Source organism: Stegostoma tigrinum, chromosome 3, assembly GCF_030684315.1.
Source record: "Stegostoma tigrinum isolate sSteTig4 chromosome 3, sSteTig4.hap1, whole genome shotgun sequence".
NCBI lineage: Eukaryota > Metazoa > Chordata > Chondrichthyes > Orectolobiformes > Stegostomatidae > Stegostoma > Stegostoma tigrinum.
In genome coordinates, this window is record NC_081356.1 from 128,838,518 (window position 1) to 128,861,773 (window position 23,256).

General features: G+C 43.0%; 2 protein-coding genes across 2 annotated transcripts; both read left to right on the forward strand.

Moving 5' to 3' along the window:
- Positions 1 to 404: 404 nt before the first annotated feature.
- On the forward strand, positions 405 to 20,511 carry lrpap1 (low density lipoprotein receptor-related protein associated protein 1). The gene is made up of 8 exons (XM_059645017.1): positions 405 to 449; positions 2,037 to 2,181; positions 3,155 to 3,285; positions 4,759 to 4,879; positions 7,821 to 7,976; positions 9,003 to 9,085; positions 18,306 to 18,482; positions 20,103 to 20,511. The coding sequence occupies exons 1-8, from the start codon at positions 405 to 407 to the stop codon at positions 20,169 to 20,171; spliced, it is 927 nt and encodes a 308-aa protein (XP_059501000.1). The 3' UTR covers positions 20,172 to 20,511.
- Positions 20,512 to 22,077: 1,566 nt separating this feature from the next.
- LOC125450858 (profilin-3-like) lies at positions 22,078 to 22,923 on the forward strand. Its single transcript, XM_048527185.2, has 2 exons — positions 22,078 to 22,486; positions 22,847 to 22,923. Exons 1-2 carry the CDS (start codon positions 22,078 to 22,080, stop codon positions 22,921 to 22,923), a joined length of 486 nt encoding a protein of 161 aa, XP_048383142.2.
- Positions 22,924 to 23,256: the final 333 nt, after the last annotated feature.

A 23,256-nucleotide genomic window follows, 5' to 3' on the forward strand; every position in this document is an offset into this window, starting at 1 on the left:
TAGTTGGCCACAAGGGTACTCCAAGGAGGCATTTTTGGATTTTTTAAAATCTACTACCTAGTACTGTCTTCTGTTTCTCCTATATTTTTCTTGCTTGCTTTCTTTGTAGGTTTGTCTCTCCCTCTCTCTCTCACTCTCTCTCTCTCTCTCTCTCTCTCTCTCTCTCTCTCTCTCTCTCTCACAACTAGAAAGGGTTTAGCTCCTGGTGGACTGTTAAAGATTCTCCCGTGAAACAGTTATTGGTCAGCCTATATATTTCCAGGGTTTTCTAATATTCATTTTAAATCTTCAGCACTTTTCCCTCCTTTTATCTTTTATTTTAATTTGGATTTGATCTATTTTCCTTACTTTGCACATTCTGGAGGAGTGGAATTTCTTCCTGCTGTGCAGTTTGGTCCATACGCATGGCTGTTAGCTCAGTGGGCCATACTGCTTGTTTGTTGGACACGGTAACTCCAACAATGCGCTGAAGTTACCATGAAGATTTCACTATCTCAACCTTGCACCTTGCCTGAGGTGTGGTGACCCTCAGGTTAAACCACCACTAGTCATATCTCTCTTGCTCTCTGCCATGAGAGAGTTGCCCTATGGTCCACTGGTACTATATGAATCATTTATAAGTCACTGCTCTCAGTTGGTGACAACCATTTCATCAGAATCTTTCGAGATTAATAAATAATACTATCAGGATGCTGTGCTTGTGTTCCATTAATTGTGTTTCTGGAAGGCTGTGCTTAGAACTCGTGATGTTGCTTACACCCTTCTATGTCAAGTTCTGATGAGTAGGCTGTCCGTAGCTCCTTCAGTTTCGCAAACATTGTTTGCAGTCTGACTGTTTAACTTGGAAACAGCATTTGTTAGAACATTGCTTGGTAGTAAAGAAGTTATCCCACCGGCCTGAGAACTAGGATTGACAGTTACCTGTTCCTGTAAAAGCAAAATACTGCCGATACAGGAGATCTGAAACAAATAAAGCAGGTATGGCAGCACCTGCAGAGAGAGAGAAAGAAAACTAGAGTTGATGTTTGGGAAGTGTAGATGTACAAAGGGACCTGGATGCCCTCATATAATGAAGGCCCTATGAAGATAGATTGGTTTGACTGGCCTGTATTCGCTCAAGTTTATAAGGATGACAGGAGATCTGACTGAAATGTATAAAATGCTAACAGGAGTAGACCCGGTGGACACCAGCCCCTGGCTACAGGGTGGACCGTTCAGAACTGAGAAGAGGAAAGATCACTCAAAGAGTAGTGACTCATGGAATTCTCTACAACAAGGCTGTAGAATCCAAGTCACTGCTATATTCAAGAAAGAGTTAGATTAATTTTTAGATTTTAAAGACATCAAGGGATACAGGGACAAAGCAGGAATATGCCACTATCAGTATGATCATGGCTGATCTGTATCAATGACAAAGTAGGATCAGAGGTCTGAAGGGCATATGTCTGTTCTTGGTTGCTATGCTAAAGGGCCTACAGTAAGTGTATTTGTATTTTAAAATGTAGTCAACTTTGCAAGTACATTTCTAAAAGGAGACGGTGCTGATGTAAAGAGCATGGGCAATATAGCTTTATTCATAAATTGTCTACACAACTGTTTAATTTATGGAAAATGTAATTTTTTTTGAAGAATTTCTTTCTCTATGCTTCTGAAGGGTTTTGAGCTTTGCTGAGACACATGACTTGCTATCCTTACCTTTATTCTCTTTTTCCATACCCTTTCCCAGTAAATGCTGTTATCAGTAGCAATTTTGAAAGTCCCAATAGCCCCTCACTCCATGATATTTTGGCAGGAGCTGAAGGGGAAGAATGCAAGACTTCTAAACCCTCCACATGATTCTTCTTTTTCAGTAGCTGTTTCGTTTAGGCTTTTTCTCAGTAACCGGATGAAATAGTCTTTTTGTATCTACCATATTGATTAAACATTCAACAAACCTCAGTCAGATGAGCCCACAGTCCTCTCCACTTGTGGGTACCTACAATCTCCTACATCCAGTTCCATCAGGTATTAAGAAATCCATAACTTTCTTTCCATAGCTCCAGTTCTCTCCTGTGAAGCTAGCCGAACTTCACAGTGACTTGAAAATCCAGGAGAAGGATGAACTGAACTGGAAGAAGTTGAAAGCCGATGGGCTCGATGAGGATGGCGAGAAGGAAGCTAGGCTGCGACGTAACTTCAATGGTAATCTATGTGTGTTTTATAAACTCCCAAGTAGGGTTTATACTGACACAGGGAGAGAGAGCGGTTTGAGGCATGCATGTGTGTGTACAATGGAAAACACCTTAACTGCAGGACATCCCAAATCACTTTAGAACTGATTAAATATTTTAAAGTCGTTTTGAAGGAATCTCATCAATCAATTTGTGCATGGGAAGCTTCCATAAACACCAGTGAGATGATTGACTTTTTTTGGTGACATTGATTTGAGGAATATTTCTATAATTACAGTGGGAAGAGTGCCCTACTCTTCAAAATAGTGCAGCAAATCTTTAATGCGTACCAGGTTAATATCCAGAATAGGCAGATTATCTCAACAGGAAAAGTTGGTTACTCTGGGCTTATTTCCACTGTTGTTAGGGTGAATGTGACCTGATTGAAGTATATAAGTTCCTGTGGTGTCTCACATAACAAATAGGAGCAGGACTAGGCCCTTCAGCTTGCTCTGCCATTCATTGTAACTATGGCTGACGGTCCAACTGCTGCTTTTTCTCCCCATATCCTTTAGTCTTGACAAATTCGCAAGAAAGCTTCATTTGTGGCTCAGCCCAGAACTAGGAGGCCTGGTTTTAAAATTAAGACCAAGATGAGAATTTTGTTCTTGAAAGTTGAGAGACGTTGGAACTCTGCCCCAGAAGGCAGGCTCATTGAATATTTTTAAGGCAGAGAGAAATTCTTGTTACGTAAGGAAGTCACAGGTATGGGGGTAGGTTGGAATGTGGCATTATAAATGCAAATCAATCAAGATATTGAATGGCAAAGTAGGCTTGAATACCCTACTTCCACTCTTAGATCATATGTCTTCATGAGATGGTATGCAGCGTTAATTTTCATGTCCCATCTGAATTAAGACACCTTTGGCACTTGCAATCCTGCACTGAAATGGCAGATAAAACAATCTAACCACTGAACGTTGCTGTTTCTTTTTCCACTTCAGTAATCCTCACAAAGTACAGACTTGATGGAAGGAAGGATACTGAGTCTGTGGACACTAATTATCTGAAAGAGTCGATGGACTCTGAGAATGATGTGTTCGATGATCCAAAATTGGAGAAATTGTGGAATAAGGTTGGTAGTATGCCTTTAAATTGGTATCATTCCTACTTCTGCTGCAGCCAGCACAAATCCTAAAATTAATCAAAGGAATAAAAAGCAAAATGATTAGCCATCGCATCTGAAAAGTAGGCTTGTGCATATTTCAGCAAAAGGAATCCAGATTCATCTGTCATTACTTTGACGCTTTCAATACTTTACATTGCTAAATGGCTAATTCCCAATTCACTGACTATGTGCGCTGGACGAACTCATGGATTAGATTGAATCCAGGGGAGAGGGGATCAAATATTTGAGCTCTGATGCAAAGGCAATTGAAACTGTGCCTTTCACGGATGTTAAATCAAACAATCCTACATATACTTGGAAACGGAAGGCCTTCAGTTTTAATATAACAGTTAAGGTAAATTAGCAAAGTTACACTTTTCTGTGAACCTGACCCATTTGCTTTGGAAAACACTAACCTTGTATATCCCACCCTGCAACAATCTCCTCTGACCAACCTTTATGCCCATACAAAGTTTCAAAATTCAACACAGGCCACTAGCATCTTACAAATGCCATCTAGAATTGACAGAGGCAGTATGTTGGAATATCGTCAACTGCAAGTTGCTCTGCATACCACACATGATCCTAATTTGAAAATATATTTCCATTACTTCAGTGTTAGTGTCAAAATCCTGGAATTCCTTCCCGAACAGCATTATGGATGTTCCGACATTAGAGAGATCAAGAAAGCAGCTCACAACCACTTTTTCAAGGGCATTTGGGGAAGGATAATACATTTTGGCCACTTAGTGATGTCCAAATCCTGTGAATGTCTTTTTAAAAAGAAACACTCCTTGTGTACTACCATTCGGATTATACTGCCTTTCCATGTTGTTCCATTCAAAGTGCATTTCATAACACTTGACAACATTAAGCTGCACGGAATGTCCAACATAGAAATAGACTATTTGGCATTTGTGGTTCTTATCACAACCCTTGATTCCATTATGCTTATCTAATTCTCCTTTAAATGCATCTAAACTATTTGACTCAACTTGCTGTATGGTCTCAACATCCACATTATCGCTACACTTCGGGGAGAGAACTTTCTTCTGCATTCTGAATTTTTGGTGGCTGTTTATATTGAAGGCTTCTCTTTGCTTCTCCAAAGAAGATCTCCATCATGTCATCCCTCAGCCATCTCTTCTACAGAACTTTTTCAATCTTTGTAGGCTCAAGAACTATTTTTATAACTGAAACAGTAAGTTTAATTTCTCCCTAACAATTTAGCATAGTTGTGAACAGACCGGCAGGAAGTGGCGTTAATTCTACTGTAAACCTACTTGGACAACCAATGGGGCAAGTTTTCCACTGACCTGTAATTAAAGTTACAATCTTCTCTCATGAATCTGGACGTTTTGAAGATAAATTCTACAGAGCACAAGTACCATGTCTCTCACAATGTTAACCAACAGCAGCTTAACCTGGACTTCTTAATAGGCAACAACATCTGGAAAATTTAGCGATGATGAGGTTCGAAAACTGCGTCGAGAGTTCCAACACCACCAGGATAAAGTCCAGGAATACCACATCCTGAGAGAGACTGTCAGCAGGAATGAAGGTATTGTCATTAAAAATACCATCTGAATTACTTCAGATTAAACAATTGTAGAGAATAATAGTTCTCCGTCAGTTTTTCTAAATTATTTCTCAGTTACTGTGGACATGTCACAGCCTCCGAGTTACATTTATTAACAAAAAATTGTTATTTGATCATCCTTTGCAAATTGTACTCACCTGGAAGGACAAAAGAGTCTGTGTTTAAAGTTCAGATCGGGGATTTCAATTGGTCCTTCAGTGCTCTTACTTTCTAGTTGCGATTGCCTCTGCAGGTCATCAAGGAAATTTTAGGTGTATTTTCCCTCTAAAGCAAATGTAATGTTATCATTTATCTCAAGAGGGTTGGAATATAAAAGCAGTGATGTGCTTCTGAGACTTTTTTTTAAAGCTCTAGTTAGGCCCAATTTAGAATACTGTGTCCAATTTTGGGCCCCACACCTCAGGAAGGGCATACTGGCACTGGAGCGTGTCCAGCAGAGATTCACACAGATGATCCTGGAATGGGAGGCCTAACATACAATGAATGGCTGAGGATCATGGGATTGTATTCATTAGATTTTAGAAGGTTGAGGGGAGATCTAATAGAAACATACAAGATAATGCATGGCTTGGAAAGGGTGGACGCTGGGAGGTTGTTTCCGCTAGGCGGGGAGACTAGGACACGTGTGCGCTGCCTTAGAATTAGAGGGGGTAAATTTAGAACGGAAATGAGGAGACATTTCTTCAGCTAGAGAGTGGTGGGTCTGTGGAATTCATTGCCACAGAGTGCATTGGAGGCCGGGACGTTAGATGTCTTCAAGGCAGAGATTGATAATTTCTTGATCTCACGAAATTAAAGGCTACGGGGAGAGTGCGGGTAAGTGGAGTTGAAATGCCCATCAGCCATGATTAAATGGCAGAGTGGATCTGATGGGCCGAATGGCCTTATTTCCACTCCTATGTCTTATGGTCTTTATTGACGCTGGATTTTCTGTGGTTTCTGTTTTTGCTTCAGCAAACTGTTCATGTCCCCTTTTTTGCCCTCCCAATTTTCCTATTCCGTATACTCCTGCTGCCTTTATACTCCTCCAAGGATTCACTCAATCCCAGCTCTCTATACCTGATATATGTTTCCTTCTTTTTCTTGACCAGAGCCTCAATTTCTCTAGTCATTCAGCATTCCCTACATTAGCAACCTTTCCCTTTGCACTAACAGGAATGTACTGCCTCTGAGCTTTCATTATCTCGTTTTGGAGACCACCCACTTCCCAACTGTATCTTTATCTGCAAACAGCCTCCCCAAATCAACTTTTGAAACCCTAAAATCAGTCAAATTTGGACTTCAACTTTTAGATCAGGTCTCTCCTTTTCCATAACTCTTTTAAAACTAACAGAGTTATGATCGTTTGCCCCAAAGTGCTCCCCTGTTGACACCTCAGTCACTTGTCTTGTCTTATTCCCAAGGAAAGGTCAAGTTTTGCTCTTCTCAAGAAGGCACATTCCCATATTGGATAATAAATCTTTCTTGTACACACTTAAATTTCACTCCTTTCAAGCCCTTAACACTATGACAGTCCCAGTCTATTAAGCACCACATGTTGGCTAATGGGACTAGACCAATTTAGAGTCCCTGGTTGGCATGCACAAATTGGACTGAAGAGTCTATTTCCGTGCTGTATAACACTGTGGCAGCAGGGGTGGAAATTTGGGACAAAATTAATAGTCACATGGGCAAATAAGGGTTAATTAAGGAGTGTCAGCAAGGATTTCTCATAGGAAAATCATGTTAAACAGACTTGCTGGAGTTTTAAAAAAAGTAACATAAGCAGTGTTGTTGAACTATTATACATGGATTTCTAGAAGGTGTTCAATATGGTATCACAACAAACATGAGCAAAGTTAGAGTTCATGGAATAAAAGGGGCAGTAGCAATGTGCATCAAAAATTGGCTGTGACAGAAAATGAGTAATGGTTATTTATAGAGTTTTTCAGAATTTATAGAATCCCTACAGTGTGGAAACAGGCTCTTCGGCCCAACAAGTCAACACGGACCAATGGAGCATCCCACCCAGACCCATCCCCTTATAATCCACCTAAGGTACACATCCCTGAACACTACGGACAATTTAGCATGGCCAATCCACCTGGCCAGCACATCTTTGAACTGCGGGAGAAACCCAGAGCCCCCAGAGGAAATCCATGCAGACGTGGAGAATGTGCAAACTCCACACAGACAGTTGCCCTAGGGTGGAATTGAACCTGGCTCCCTGGTTCTGTGAGACAGCAGTGCTAAACTCAGCCACTGTTCCGCCCATCTGAAAAGGAAGAGTGTGCACAATTATAGAGGAAAGACTTGCAAATGGCTTTAAGTGCGATGCTGACTTAGAGAGCTAGTGCAGATACAATGGGCCCAACAGCAAAAAGCTGCATCATATCAATTTTGTTTCTGAAATGGGCATATCTATTCATGGTTCTCCAGGCACCATATGTATGGAACTGACTTAATACCAGTTTGCCTTTTCCTGTCCATCAATTTTGAATATTTTTATACCTAGGTTATGATGTGATAATTGAAATTTTAAGACTGAAGGAACAAATGTTAAAGAGCTATGACAAAAATTTTAAATTATGGTGCAGTTTCAGGGTTTTTTGTCAGTGAACCTGCAACAGCAGATATGTGTTCCAATTAATACCAGACATGAAACAAAAATATATGATTTAATCTTTTACCAGAAAATGTATTGAAACCAAATAGTGCCACTTTTCAGACAGATTTGGGAAAGACTCAAACCAAAACATTAATCAGGTTTGAGAAGGGGTAGAAGATGGAAAGTGTGCATTCAATTCTGATATAAATTGGTGCAGCCAGTTGTAAAAGCTGTATGACTCTGCTTCATAATTAACTTCTCACATACAGGCAGGTTTTTTTTAAAAAATAAAACACAATTCTTTGTTTTTGGCAGACATTTATCAGAATGTGATCAGCCCTTCGGAAGCCCATGTGAAAGAAGATTTGCTCCACTCCAAACATGCAGAGCTGAAAGATAAGCACCGTAATGTTCAAGCAAGTTTCGAGCGTTTGCGCAAACTCATTCACCATGGTTATGATGAGGACAGTGGTAAGGTTCCTTTTCTTTGCTTGAATAGTACGTTGTTTCCTTGATAGCTGCTTTTTTTGGGAGGTTGGCGGGTGCTCATTCCTTTCAGGTTGACTCACATGAGTCTCAATTGAGGGGGAGAAAAGAATCAAAAGCTTGAAGAGAAAGAATAGATACTTGCTTTTATAGAGCTTTTTCATCTATTGAATCTATCAGGGAATTGAGGGATGTATGCATCAAGTAAGAAAGTGGAAACGTGTTCTTATTAAGCAGATGGAGAGGCTTAAGCCATCATGGCCCATTCCTGCTCCCATTTCTTTTGTTCTGTAGGCATACAAGAACATAATAAATAGGAATAGAAATAGCCCTCATGGCCTGTTGAACCATTTAGTACAATTATGGCTGATCGTGGGCTTCAATTCTCCATATCCCTTGATTCCCTGGGAGACTGAAAACCTATCTATTCCAGCGTTAAATATACACTGCAGTAGACATTCACAATCTTTTGAGTGAAGTAATTTCTCAAATCAATTCTTAAAGATTAGCTCTTTATCCTAATACAATGCACTAGTGTTTAAGTATTCCTAACCAGCAGAACTCACCCTCCCAGGAGCAGTCACCTCAAATAATAATATTTCTGGGCATATAACCAGAGATGCACGATGGAGCCTGTCTGAAGTTACAATGCGCTGACTTTGTAGGAATTGCCCAGGAGTTTGAAGGAACTGCTTCTGTTCCACAAGACCCTCCACAAAATGTCTCTGATTCACGTAGAGTAGTTAGACTGGAAAAGTTTCATGAAAATTTAACAACTCTTAAAACTATACTACTGGCTGCCTCCACTGTCAGTGTTGTCCAATGGAAGATCATTCCATTGTTCTGAAAATACTGGCCCAGAAGACCTAGCCAGAAATGTGGAGTTCTGCTGCGAAAGCAAAATAGCCACCCAGCAGTGACTGTCACTCTTCAGAAAACTTTTGTCGATGTGTCCTCTTCGTTGTGTTTGTACTTGTTTCGGTGAAATTTTTTTTCTCTCTTGTCCATTAGATTTTTCTGAGCCAAGAGTGCTTGAATTGTGGGATATGGCCAAGCGGTCAAATTTCACTGAGGATGAGCTGGATTCCATTAAGGTAAAATGCAGGATTGTTCAATCATTGGCTACTTTCACACTTTAATTTCTCCTCCCTCTCCGCCCTCTTGGAAACTAACCTCCCTCTAGGAGGGAAGAATCTCTGAAAGTGGCCCTCTAGAATTCTTTGTTTGCAGATATGATGTATTCTAAATCCTGTCAAGTCCCATTCACCCATTTGTGCTTGCTGCTGATCGTTAGTACAGTTTTAAAATGATGGTCCTTATTTTTAAATTGCTTCATGGCCACATCGTGCACTCTCTCTAATTTCCTGAAACCCTACAACTTTCCGAAGACCATGTTTTTCCAATTCTGGCCTCCTCTGGATCGATGATTTTCAGTTATGCGTTCAGCTGCCTAGGCCATAAGTTCTGAAATTTCTCCCATAAACCTCTCCATTTTCCCCCCTCTCTCTCACTCTCTCTAAGACCGTCCTTTAAAGTAAATCTGTGTCTGAGTTTTTGGTTATCTGTCATAGTGTAACTCAGTGGAAAAAGATTTTGCTGAACTCCTAGTGTGAAGCATCTGAGAATGTTTTATTGCATTAAAGCCGCTTTTATAATAACGCATAGAGCGTAAACCTTGAGAAGTGCGAGGTCTGTGTAACTAAAAGCTTGAAATCAATTAGTCAGTGGTAAGTGCATTGAACCTGGGGACTGGGAGGGCATGTTGCAACTGGACAGGATGTTGGTGAGACCACTTTTTAGAATAATGCATTAAGTTTTGGTCTCAGAGATAATGGGAACTGCAGATGCTGGAGAATTCCAAGATAATAAAATGTGAGGCTGGATGAACACAGCAGGCCAAGCAGCATCTCAGGAGCACAAAAGCTGACGTTTCGGGCCTAGACCCTTCATCAGAGGCCTCCCTGCTATAGGAAAGATGTTGTTAAACTTGAAAGGGCTCAGAAAAAATTTACAAGGATGTTGCCAGGTTTGGAAGGTTTGAACTACAGGGAGAAGCTGATAGGCTGGGGCCATCTTCCCTGGAGCATCAGAGGCTGAGGGGTGACATTATGGAGGTTTATAAAATTATGCGGGGCATGGGTCGAGGAATATAGTCAGGTCAGACAGAGAGAGCACCAGGAGGCTGCCGCGAAGGTAAGGTTTTAAAAACTTACCGCGAGCGCCCATTTTTGTTTCAGCAGTGGGAGGAGCGGGAGTGTCGACCAGGTAGCTGCCAGGAAGGTGAGACACTGTTTTAAAAACTTACCGTAAATAAGCGGAGCGTACACTGAGCAAGAGTGGACACGGTACTGCCGAGTAAGTGAGGTAATATATTTGTGTGGTTGTGTTACCCGAGACACTACTCGGGTAGTGTCTCCCACCCATCCTCCTCCTCTAACCAAATAAAAAGACTCTCTGTGCCAGATTGGTAAGGTAACTAGTTTATTTTTTATTCTTTATTTTTCAACAGTCTCTTTGGGAATTTAGAATAATGGGAATGGAGGTCAGGGCAGTTGAATGTTCCTCCTGCAGAATGTGGGAGGTAAGGGTCACCACTAGTGTCCCTGTTGACTACATCTGCGGGAAGTGCGGCCAACTCCTGCTCCTTGAAAACCGCGTTAGGGAACTGGAGCTGGAGCTAGATGAACTTCAGATCATTTGGGAGGCAGAGGGGGTTATTGAGAGGAGTTACAGGGAGGTAGTCGCTCCTCAGGTACAAGAAAAAGGCAGATGGATTACAGTCAGGGGACGGAAAGGGAACCAGCAGGCAGTGCAGGGATCCCCAGTGGTCATTCCCCTCAACAATAAGTATACCATTTTGGATACTGTTTGGGGGGGGGGAAAACTTACCAGGGGAAAGCAGTGGGGCACAGGTCTCTGGCACAGAGTCTGTCCCTGCTGCTCAGAAGGGAAGGGGGAAGAGGAGCAGAGCAGTAGTTATTGGGGACTCCATAGTTAGGGGGACAGAAAGGAGGTTCTGTGGGCATGAGAGAGACTCACGGTTGGTGTGTTGCCTCCCAGGTGCCGGGGTTCATGATGCCTCTGATCGTGTTTTTGGGATCCTTAAGGGGGAGGGGGAGCAACCCCAAGTCGTGGTCCACATAGGCACCAACGACATAGGTAGGAAGAGAGATGGGGATTTAAGGTGGAAATTCAGGGAGCTAGGATGGAAGCTTAGATCTAGGACGAACAAAGTTGTTGCCTCTGGTTTGTTGCCCGTGCCACATGCTAGTGAGGCGAAGAATGGGGAGAGAGAGGAGTTGAACACGTGGCTACAGGGATGGTGCAGGATGGAGGATTTTGGATTCTTGGATAATTGGGGCTCTTTCTGGGGTAGATGGGACCTCTACAAGCAGCATGGTCTTCACCTGAACCAGAGGGGTACCAATATCCTGGGGGGGGGGGGGGGGGGGATATTCGCTAAGGCTATTTGGGTGGGTTTAAACTAATTCAGCAGGGGGATGGGAACCAAAATTGTAGCTGGAGTATAGAAAAGGTTGAGAGTAGGGAGGTCCGAAATAAAGTTTCAGGGACACAACATGGCACTGGCAAGCCAGAAGTTGGTTTGAAGTGTGTCTACTTCAATGCCAGGAGCACCCAAAATAAGGTGGGTGAACTAGCAGCATGGGTTGGTGCCTGGGACTTCAATGTTATGGCCATTTCGGAGACTTGGATAGAGCAGGGACAGGAATGGTTGTTGCAGGTTCCGGGATTTAGATGTTTCAGTAAGAACAAAGAAGATGGTAAAAGAGGGGGAGGTGTGGCATTGTTGGTCAAGGACAGTATGACAGTTGTAGAAAGGATGTTTGGGGACTCGTCAACTGAGGTAGTATGGGCTGAGGTTAGAAACAGGAAAGGAGAGGTCACCCTGTTGGGAGTTTTTCTATAGGCCTCCGAATAGTCCCAGATATGTAGAGGAAAGGATAGCAAAGATGTTTCTGAATAGGAGTGAGAGACACAGGGTAGTTGTCATGGGGTACTTTCAACTTTCCAAATATTGACAGGGAGCACTATAGATGGGTCAGTTTTCGTCCAGTGTGTGCAGGAGGGCTTCCTGGCACATTATGTAGACAGGCCAACAAGGGGCGAAGCCACATTAGATTTGGTACTGGGTAATGAGCCTGCCCAGGTGTTAGATTTGGAAGTAGGTGAGCACTTTGGTGATAGCGATCACAATTCTGTTATGTTTACTTTAGTGATGGAAAGGGATAGGTGTATACCACTGGGCAAGTGTTATAGCTGGGGGAAAGGCAATTACAATGAGATTAGGCAAGATTTAGAGAGCGTAGGATGGGGAAGGAAACTTCAGGGGATGGGCACATTAGAAATGTGGAGCTTATTCAAGGAAAAGCTCCTGTGTGTCCTAGATAAGTATGTACCTGTCAGGCAGGGAGAAAGCTGTAGAGCGCAGGAGCCGTGATTTACGAAGGAAGTGGAATCTCTCGTCAAGAGGAAGAAGGCGGCTTATGTTAGGATGAGATGTGAAGGCTCAGTTAGGGTGCTTGAGGGTTACAAGGTAGCCAAGAAAGACCTAAAGAGAGAGCTCAGAAGAGCCAGGAGGAGACATGAGAAGTTGTTGGCGGATAGGATCAGGGTAAACCCTAAGGCTTTCTATAGGTATTTGAGGAAAAAAAGAATGACGAGAGTAAGATTAGGGCCAATCAAGGATAGTAGTGGGAAGTTGTGTGTGGAGTCAGAGGAGATAGGGAAGCACTAACTGAATATTTTTCGACAGTATTCACTCTAGAAAACGACAGTGTTGTTGAAGAGACTACTGAGATACAGGCTACTCGACTAGGTGGGATTGAAGTTCACAAGGAAGAGGTATTAGAAATCCTACAGTGTGTGAAAATAGATAAGTCCCCTGGGCCAGATGGAATTTATCCTAGGATCCTCTGGGAAGCCAGGGAAGAGATTGCCGAGCCTTTAGCATTGATCTTTAACTCGTCATTGTCTACAGAAATAGTGCCAGAAGATTGGAGGATAGCAAATGTGGTTCACCTGTTCAAGAAGGGGAGTAGAGACAACCCTGGTAATTATAGACCAGTGAGCGTTACTTCAGGTGTTGGTAAAGTGTTGGAAAAGATTATAAGAGATAGGATTTATAATCATCTAGAAAAGAATAATTTGATTAGGGATAGTCAGCACAGTTTTGTGAAGGGTAGGTCGTGCGTCACAAACCTTATTGAGTTCTTTGAGAACGTGACCAAACAGGTAGATGAGAGTAAACCGGTTGATGCGGTGTATATGGATTTCAGCAAGGTTTTCGATAAGGTTCCCCACAGTGGGCTGTTGTACAAAATGTGGAGGAATGGAATTGTGGGAGATATAGCAGTTTGGATCAGAAATTGGCTTGCTGAAAGAAGACAGAGGGTGGTAGTTGATGGGAAATGTTCATCCTGGAGACCAGTTACTAGTGGTGTACCGCGAGGGTCGGGGTTGGGTCCACTGCTGTTTGTCATTTTTATAAATGACTTGGATGAGGGCGTAGAAGGATGGGTTCGTAAATTTGTAGACGACACTAAGGTCGGTGGAGTTGTGGATAGTGAAGAAGGATGTTGTAGGTTACAGAGACACATAGGTAAGCTGCAGAGCTGGGTTGAGAGGTGGCAAATGGAGTTTACTGCGGACAAATATGAGGTGATGAACCTTGGTAGGAGTAACCGGAATGCCAAGTACTGGGCTAATGGTAAGATTCTTGGTAGTGTAGATGAGCAGAGAGATCTCGGTGTCCATGTACACAGATCCTTGAAAGTTGCCACCCAGGTTGACAGGGCTGTTAAGAAGGCATACAGTGTTTTATCTTTTATTAATAGAGGGATCGAGTTCCGGACCCAAGAGGTTATGGTGAAGCTGTACAAAACTCTGGTATGGCCGCACTTGGAGTGTTGCGTACAGTCTGGTCACTGCATTATAAGAAAGATGTGGAAGTTTTGGAAAGGGTGCAGAGGAAATTTACTAGGATGTTGCCTTGTATGGAGGAAAGATCTTACGAGGGAAGGCTGAGGGACTTGAGGCTTTTTTCGTTAGAGAGAAGAAGGTTGAGAGGTGACTTAATTGAGACATATAAAATAATCATAGGGTTAGATAGGGTGGGTAGGGAGAGCCTTTTTCCTTGGATGGTGACGGCGAGCACAAGGGGGCATAGCTTTAAATTGAGAGATGAAAGATATAGGACAGATGTCAGAGGTAGTTTCTTTACTGAGAGTAGTAAGGGTATGGAACGCTTTGCCTGCAACGGTAGTAGATTCGCCAACTTTAAGTACATTTAGAACATAGAACAGCACAGAACAGGCCCTCCAGCCCACGATGTTGTGCCGACCATTGATCCTCATGTATGCACCCTCAAATTTCTGTGACCATATGCATGTCCAGCAGTCTCTTAAATGTCCCCAATGACCTTGCTTCCACAACTGCTGCTGGCAACGCATTCCATGCTCTCACGACACTCTGTGTAAAGAACCGGCCTCTGACATCCCCTCTATACTTTCCTCCAACCGGCTTAAAACTTTTATGACCCCTTGTGTTAGCCTTTTCTGCCCTGGGAAATAGTCTCTGGCTATCAACTCTATCTGTGCCTCTCATTATCTTGTATACCTCAATTAGGTCCCCTCTCCTCCTCCTTTTCTCCAATGAAAAGAGACCGAGCTCAGTCAACCTCTCTTCATAAGATAAGCCCTCCAGTCCAGGCAGCATCCTGGTAAACCTCCTCTGAACCCTCTCCAAAGCATCCACATCTTGCCTATAATAGGGCGACCAGAACTGGACGCAGTATTCCAAGTGCGGTCTAACCAAAGTTTTACAGAGCTGCAACAAGATCTCACGACTCTTAAACTCAATCCCCCTGTAAATGAAAGCCAAAACACCATATGCTTTCTTAACAACCCTGTCCACTTGGGTGGCCATTTTAAGGGATCTATGTATCTGCACACCAAGATCCCTCTGTTCCTCCTCACTGCCAAGAACCCTATCCTTAATCCTGTACTCACCTTTCAAATTCGACCTTCCAAAATGCATCACCTCGCATTTATCCAGGTTGAACTCCATCTGCCACCTCTCAGCCCATCTCTGCATCCTGTCAATGTCCCACTGCAGCCTACAACAGCCCTCTATACTGTCAACGACACCTCCAACCTTTGTGTCATCTGCAGACTTGCTGACCCATCCTTCAATCCCCTCATCCAAGTCATTAATAAAAATTACAAACAGTAGAGGCCCAAGGACAGAGCCCTGTGGAACACCACTCACCACTGACTTCCAGGCAGAATATTTTCCTTCTACTACCACTCGCTGTCTTCTGTTGGCCAGCCAATTCTGTATCCAAGTTCCCCTGTATCCCATTCCTCCTGACCTTCTGAATGAGCCTACCATGGGGAACCTTATCAAATGCCTTGCTGAAGTCCATATACACCACATCCACAGCTCGACCCTCATCAACTTTTCTAGCCCCGTCCTCAAAGAACTCGATAAGGTTTGTGAGGCATGACCTGCCCCTCTCAAAGCAGTGCTGACTGCATTTGATCAAGCCATGCTCTTCCAGATGGTCATAAATCCTATCCCTCAGAATCCTTTCTAACACCTTGCAGACGACAGACGTGAGACTTACTGGCCTGTAATTGCCGGGGATTTCCCTATTTCCTTTCTTGAAGAGAGGAATTACATTTGCCTCTCTCCAGTCCTCAGGTACGACTCCAGTGGAGAGCGAGGATGCAAAGATCTTTGAGTGGCGAAGCAATTGCACTTCTCGTTTCCCAAAGTAGCTGAGGACAAATCTGGTCCGGGCCTGGCGACTTGTCAATCTTAATGTTTGACAAAATTTTCAGCACATCAACTTCCTCTATCTCTATCCATTCCAGCATGCACACCTGCTCTTCAAAGGTTTCATTCACTACAAAGTTCGTTTCTTTCGTAAAGACAGAAGCCAAAAACTCATTTAGGGCTTCCCCTACCTCCTCAGACTCCACACACAAGTTCCCTATGCTATCCCTGATCGGCCCTACTCTTTCTTTGACCATTCTGTTATTCCTCACAAGTGTAAAGTGCCTTTGTGTCCTCCCTAATCTGTTCTGCCAAGCCTTTCTCGTGCCCCCTCCTGGCTCTCCTCAGACCATTTTTGAGCTCTTTCCTCGCCTGCCTGTAATCCTCTAGAGCTGAGCTTGACCCTAGCTTCCTCCACCTTATGTAAGCTACCTTCCTCCTTTTGACGAGAAGCTCCACCGCTCTCGTCATCCAAGGTTCCTTTATCTTACCCCTTCTTGCCTGTCTCAGAGGGACATATTTATTCATCACTCGCAACAACTGTTCCTTAAACAGTCTCCACATGTCTACAGTGCCTTTACCATGGAACAATTGCTCCCAGTCCATGCTTCCTAACTCATGTCTAATCGCATCATAGTTTCCTCTTCCCCAATTAAATATCCTCCCATTTTGCCTAATCCTCTCCTTCTCCATAGCTATGTAGAATGTGAAGCAGTTATGGTCACTATCACCAAAATGCTCTCCCACCACAAGATCTGATACCTGCCCCAGCTCTTTTCCGAGCACCAAGTCTAGAATGGCCTCTCCCCTCGTCGGCCTGTCAACGTACTGCGTTAGGAAACCCTCCTGAACACACCTTACAAAAACAGCTCCATTCAAATCTTCTGCTCGAAGGAGGTTCCAATCAATATTAGGAAAGTTAAAGTCACCCATTACAACAACCCTACTACGTCTGCACTTTTCCAAAATCTGCCGACCTATGCTTTCTTCAATCTCTCTGCCGCTATTGGGGGTCCGTAGTAAACCCCTAACGAGGTGACTACTCCCTTGCTGTTCCTAATTTCCACCCATACTGACTCAGTAGGCAGATCTTCCTCGACAATGGAAGCTTCTGTAGCTGTGATACCCTCTCTGATTAGTAGTGCTACACCCCCTCCTCTTTTTTCCCCCCTCCCTATTCTATTTAAGTCGTCATTAGACAAGCATATGGACGTACATGGAATAGTGTAGGTTAGATGGGCTTCAGATTGGTATGGCAGGTCGGCACAACATCAAGGGCCGAAGGGCCTGTACTGTGCTGTAATGTTCTATGTTCTATATGTCTTTTCATCCGGGTAGAGGAGGCCAAAACTAGAGAGCATAAGTTTATGGTGACAGGGGAAATATTTAAAAGGGGCCTCAGGGGCAACTTTTACATGCAGAGCATGATATGTGCATGGAAGGAGTTGCCAGAGGGTGGTGTACACATTGAAAGAGTTGCCAGAGGAGGTGATGTAGGCTGGTACAATTCCCAGCATTTCAAAGGCATCTGGATGGGTATGTGAATAGGAAGAGTTTAAAGGGATAGCGACCAAATGCTGGCAAATAGGACTAGTTTAACTTAGGATATCTGGTCAGCATGGACGAATTGGACAGAAGGGTCTGATTCTGTATGACCTCAGACCTTTTGGGACTGTTTTGAATCAAATAGGAGATTCTTTCTTCCTGTTTTCTGCACACTTTAACTCTCCATCTATTTGCTCACTTGTCCCACAACCCCTGTCATCATCATTTATAATATCTTTTTCTAGTTATCAACAGTTCTGAACAAGAGTTACTGGACTTGAAGCATTAACTCTGTTTCCGTCTTCATAGTTGCTGCCAGAACTACTAAGTTTCTTCAGCAATTTCTGTTTATTTTCTGTTTGTTTCAAATTGGGTTCATCCACAGTTTTTTTTTGAAGAATAAGGGGGATGCTACTTAGGCCCAAGATGAGAATTTTTTTTTTTACTTGGAATATTGTGAACCTTTGGAATTCTGTACCTCAGAGGGCATTGGAATCTCAGCCTTTGACTATGCTTAAGGTGGAGATTGGTTGATTTCTGATTACCCATGGTATACGGGGTTAGGCACATGAGGTGCATAGGTAATGGACGAGATAGCATACTCCTGATTCGATGTTTTTCCGCGTTAGTGGTGACCTTGGTGAAAGTTTTGTATCCAGGAATGTAAAGAACTTCTAATAAGCAGGAACCAAGCCATGTACACAAATTTCTGTCTCACCTGTATTTGGTGTAGATAAGCCTCTTCATGTCTGACAGCTATATTTGTCTTTTAAAATAAAATGATGTCATTTGAAGGATTTATTTTCCAGTATCCCCTTGAGCTAAACAATTTCATCCAGGATATCATCGTAATGCACAACCTGTCTACTTCTGTCACAGCATTTATTTTGTAGTCACTGAGTGGTTTTGCCTATTACTTTCCTCTGCTCTTGAACAGTATGTGTGACCACCTTATATTTTCCCTAATGGCAGGAGGAACTGAAGCACTTTGAGACAAAGATCGAGAAGCACCAGCATTATCAAGAACAGCTAGATTTATCCCATCAGAAGCTGAAACATGTGGAGACAATTGGAGACAAGGAACACTTGTCCAGGAACAAGGAGAAGTATGCAATGCTAACGGAAAAGACCAAGGAACTTGGGTACAAGGTAAATGAGTGCCTTTGTTATGCTTCTCTTTAAAATAAGTATTCTAGCTGTTTTGGAAAAGCCTGTTATAATGTTTGTTGTTGACTGTGCCAAGGAACCCAATTTGTGCACAATGAGATTTTTAAAATAGCAATTGCAATAATGACTAGATTATTTGTCTTCAGTGACATTAATTAAAGGATGATTAGTCCAGGTCACTGGGGAGAACTTCTCATTGTTCTTTGAAGTAGCAGCCGTGGGCTGTTTTGCACTCAACTGAGATGGCAGGCCTGATCCCAGTTTAATGTCTTAAATAACAGATCACATAATAGTACAAACACTTCTGAACTCGGAGCTTCTGTCTTATCCAGTCTGCTGTTATTTATTGTGTCTTTATTTCAAATGATGTATAAAAATAGGGAGGGCTTGCTAAAGATATTCAAGGCACTAGTTGGACCACACCTGGAATACTATGAGCAATTTTGGTCCCCATATCTATGAGAAAGTATACTCGCATTGGACACAGTAGATAGTAGAGTCCCTAGGTTGATACTGTATGAGGACAGCTTGAGTAGATTAGGCCTGCACTTGTTGGAGTTTAGAAGAATGAGAGGAGACTTTATTGAAGCATTCAGGATTCTTAAGAGGCTTGATAGGATAGGGTGAGGAGGTTGTTCTCCCTTGTGGGAAATGTAGGACCAGCGGGCATAATCCCTGGTCATTTAAAACAGATTAGGAATTTCATCTGACGGTAGTGAATCTGTGGAATTCTTTACCACGGAAGGCTGTAGAAACTGTGTCACTAAGTATACTCAAGGCTGAGATTGAGTTTTAATCAGGAGGGGAATCAAAAGTTATCAGGATAACGCAAGGAAGTAGAAATCTTAGTACCATACAGTACAGAAGGGGCTCTTTGCCTCATCAAGTCTGTACTACCAAAACTGCCAACTCCTTACACTTAGTCCCACTTTCCCACGCTAGGCCCATAGCCTCAAATGTTATGACATTTCAAGTGCTCATCATTTTAAAGATTGTTTCCTGCCTCAACCACCCCCCCCAGACAGGGCATTTCAGACTCCCACCACCCTCTGGGGTGAGATTATCAGATCAGCCATGATCAACTTGGATGGTGGAGCAGACTCGATTGTCTGAATGGCTTTCTTCTGCTGCTTTGTCTTCAGGCCTTGTGGTCTTTGGCAGCTTGACTTTTAAGTAAGTCTGAACTTGGAGTTGTTACACTTATTTGAAGGAACAGATTAGGTAAAGGTGTCTGTGTTAATGTGCTAAATGCTGCTGTCCAGTAGCTTTGTAAGGCTGCGATTAAACATCCTCCTTTGTTTTATTCTCCAAGTTAATCCTGTTCCTGTGATACTGACATCCTGTGGTTACAAGTGGCCACTGGTTACTTCAGGTGCCTTTTTTGGGTAGTGACAGAATCGCCACATGTTTGAGCAGTTTGCACATTCCATGCCAGAGCACTCGCCTGAGGATTAGCTATTTTGTTGCTGTCCATGGAGCCAAACCTCAGCAAGTATAAATACCTCTAGAGAGAACAATGTACACTCAAAGGTACAGTTTTTGCTCAGTTTGCAAAGAATAGCTTGTCCAAGAAAATATAATACTTCCGTCATCTTGTTTCAGGTCAAGAAACACATGCAAGATCTTCTGGCTAGACTGTCAAAGGGAGGGTTAAACCACAATGAACTATGATTCCTGTTCTGCCTAAAACCTGAAACTGCTGTATCTCTGTAGCTGAAAGGTATATCCAGTCTAAACAATTGTTAATTGTAAGTCACCAGGTTTTAATGGATGCACTCAACCATGACTTAATTTCTGTGATGATTTGCCTCTTTTGTACAAATCATTGGAGACACCAGAATTGGAGCACAATCAAAAAGCTTGTTATATTCTGTTACTCGTACTGAACTACTTGCTGTTAATGAAGGTGCTTCTTTACATAACTGCTTTGATTTGAATTGAGTTTATCAGGTCATGATGAATCATTTCCATAATGAATATGTTTTGTAAATTAAACTCATAAGTTTCTGTACACTGGTATTTGTATCGTTGTTGCCTATTCACACTCATTTTTAGATCTGTAGGCAGGGTTTGAAACAACCTACTACAGATCAACAAATTAGTTTTACCGACCTAGACCTGTCTTCAGAGATGAACTTTATAAAAGAAGTGCAGAAATCCTATGAAGGTGACGTCACCTCTCTAAAGTGCAATGTGTCTAATATAATCCAGTTTAACAGTCCACTACAATGCAGAGTTGTGTGGCTTTCTGAAATTCTGGGCCACCCCATCCCCCAATGGATGTAAAAGATCCCCTGACTTTATTCAAAGTGCAGCAGTGGAGATCTCCCCCACATCCTGACCAATATTTAACACTCAGCAAATATTTTTAAAACGGATTAATCAGTCTGTATCTGTTGTTTTGTCAGTGCCTGCTGTGTGCACCTTCTAAGCTACAAGCTTTAGATGCTCATCAGATAAAATGGGGCTGACTAAAACTTGGGAACTTAGTTTGAGTAAGTGTGCCTCCCCTTGAGACAGATATGATTTTTTTTTTATGCCCTGAGCGTCACTCGTGTCTCGACCTCTCTTCTCCAGAAGGTACTGGAGGCTGGGTCTTTAATTTTATTCAAGACTAAGTTGGAATTTTGATATCACGGGAGTCTAGGGTTACGGGGTCATAGACAAGACAGACCTTAAACCATATCCAGATGCTTGATGATCACTTGTGCAATAACCTGTTTTGGTTTGAGTTGATTTCTTTTGGGGAATGATGGGGCAACGATGACCACTGTGACAAAATTTGAACCTTTGCCGCTTCCTTGCCCACCCATCATTCTGGCCTGGCAGTGAGCTTCTGGCAACCTGACCCCTCCTTCAATTTGTCACCTCCATAATGCTGCAGACTTAATTGGATTCAAGTCTTCCAAATGCCACTGATGTTTTCTTTTTAAACGCTGGTCCTTGTGTTTTCATACCATCCCCCTCCTTAGATCATAGATCATCGAATCCCCACAGTGTGGAAACAGGCTGTTTGGCCCAACAAGTCCACACCGACCCATCCCCCTATAATCGACCTAAGCTTCACATCACTGCACTTTACGGGAAAGTTAGCATGGCCAATCCACCTAGCCTGCACATTTTGGACTGTGGGAGGAAGACGGAGCACCCGGAGGAAAGCCACACAGGCACGGGGAGAACGTGTCCGCACAGTCGCCAGAGGCTGGAATTGAACCCGGTTCTGTGGTGCTGTGAGGCAACAGTGCTAACCACTAAGCCATCACCTTTTAACATGCAGTCCTACAACCTCCACAGGATCAAAGTGAAGACTGTTGAAGAGATCTTGTTGTAGGTTTCCAAGTTTCTCATCTGCCTTCAGAAGATGCAACTATGAGAAACCCTAAGGCTGAAATGAAAGAAGCAAACTTGGGGGATGGGGTGTGTCAAAAAAAGTCTCCACATTCAATACTTGTGTAAAGGCAGTGTCACAAAGGTTGCATGACATCAGATGTTACCCTGTGCTGGCCACTAGCATCATTTTCCAGCTTTCCCTCAGGGTGCAAGCACATTGTCTTTTTATTCTTGTTGCAAGAGGAAAATGCTGGACTGGAAAGAATATATAGCAACAGTTCTACAAGACAGCACCATTGCAGATGTTGCCATCGTTGGATGCACCCCCAGAAACAAAAAGATTTGGGCGTGCAGGAGTGATGGTGTGCTGGGCCAGATTACATCTCAGGAGATCGAAGTGATCATTGACAAAGACAGAAAATCAATCCTCCAAAACGGGATCACCATCGGTGGGAAGAAATACTCAATCATCCGGGACAATATGCTGCTGGAGAAGAACCCTTCGATGGATGTCAGGACACTAGGTGATGAAGGAAAGAGCATCTGTATTGGCAAATCATCCAATGCTCTGATGTTTCTGATGGGACAGAAAGGAGTTCATGGAGGGGTTGTGAACAAAAAGATGCATGATTTAGTGGAGTCCCTAAACAGAAATGGTAACATCTAATGCCCATGAGTGAAATAAAGCTGGTAAAACGTTAATTTTTTTAATGCTTTCTTTCTTACTGCATTAGAACCTTTTTAAAAGTTACTCCAAGGTTTCTGTTCGAAAGTGTGAATAATAGTTGTTATTTTAATATTGAGTGGAACAGAATTCTCCATGTTGCAGATATTCCCCTGCTCAATATTGATACCTGATATTTTGAATGATAGGCAGTAGCACAAACAACTGAGGAATGGAAGGAAATATCAAACAGTAGCCCTGGAAACTGATGAATCTGGCCTAACATGTAATTATCACTGAAATGACTCATAATACTCATTGTCACGTAAATCCTTTCTTTCCCTGTGAACAGGACAGATCATGGACAACACCGTGTGGTCTTGGAGAAACACAGCAGGCCAGGCAGCATCAGAAGAGCAGGAAACTTGACGTTTTAGGTCGGGGGAGAAATGGGGGAGGGGAAAGGGATCTGGGAAATAGAGAGAGGATGGGTGGGATGGTGATAGGTGAGTGCAGGTAGGGAGTGGTGGTGATTGATCAGTGAGGTGGGAAAGGCAGATAGGCGGGAGAGAAGATGGACAGGTTGTGTGGGGTCATGGAGGCGGGAATGAGAGAGAGGGTTGGACATGGGATGAAGCCAGAGGGGAGGTTTTAAAACTGGTGAAATCCATGTTTAGGCCACCGGGCTGCAAGCTCCCGAGGTGGAACATGAGGTCCTGTTCCTCCAGTTTGTGGATTGTGTCACTGTGACACTGGAGGAAG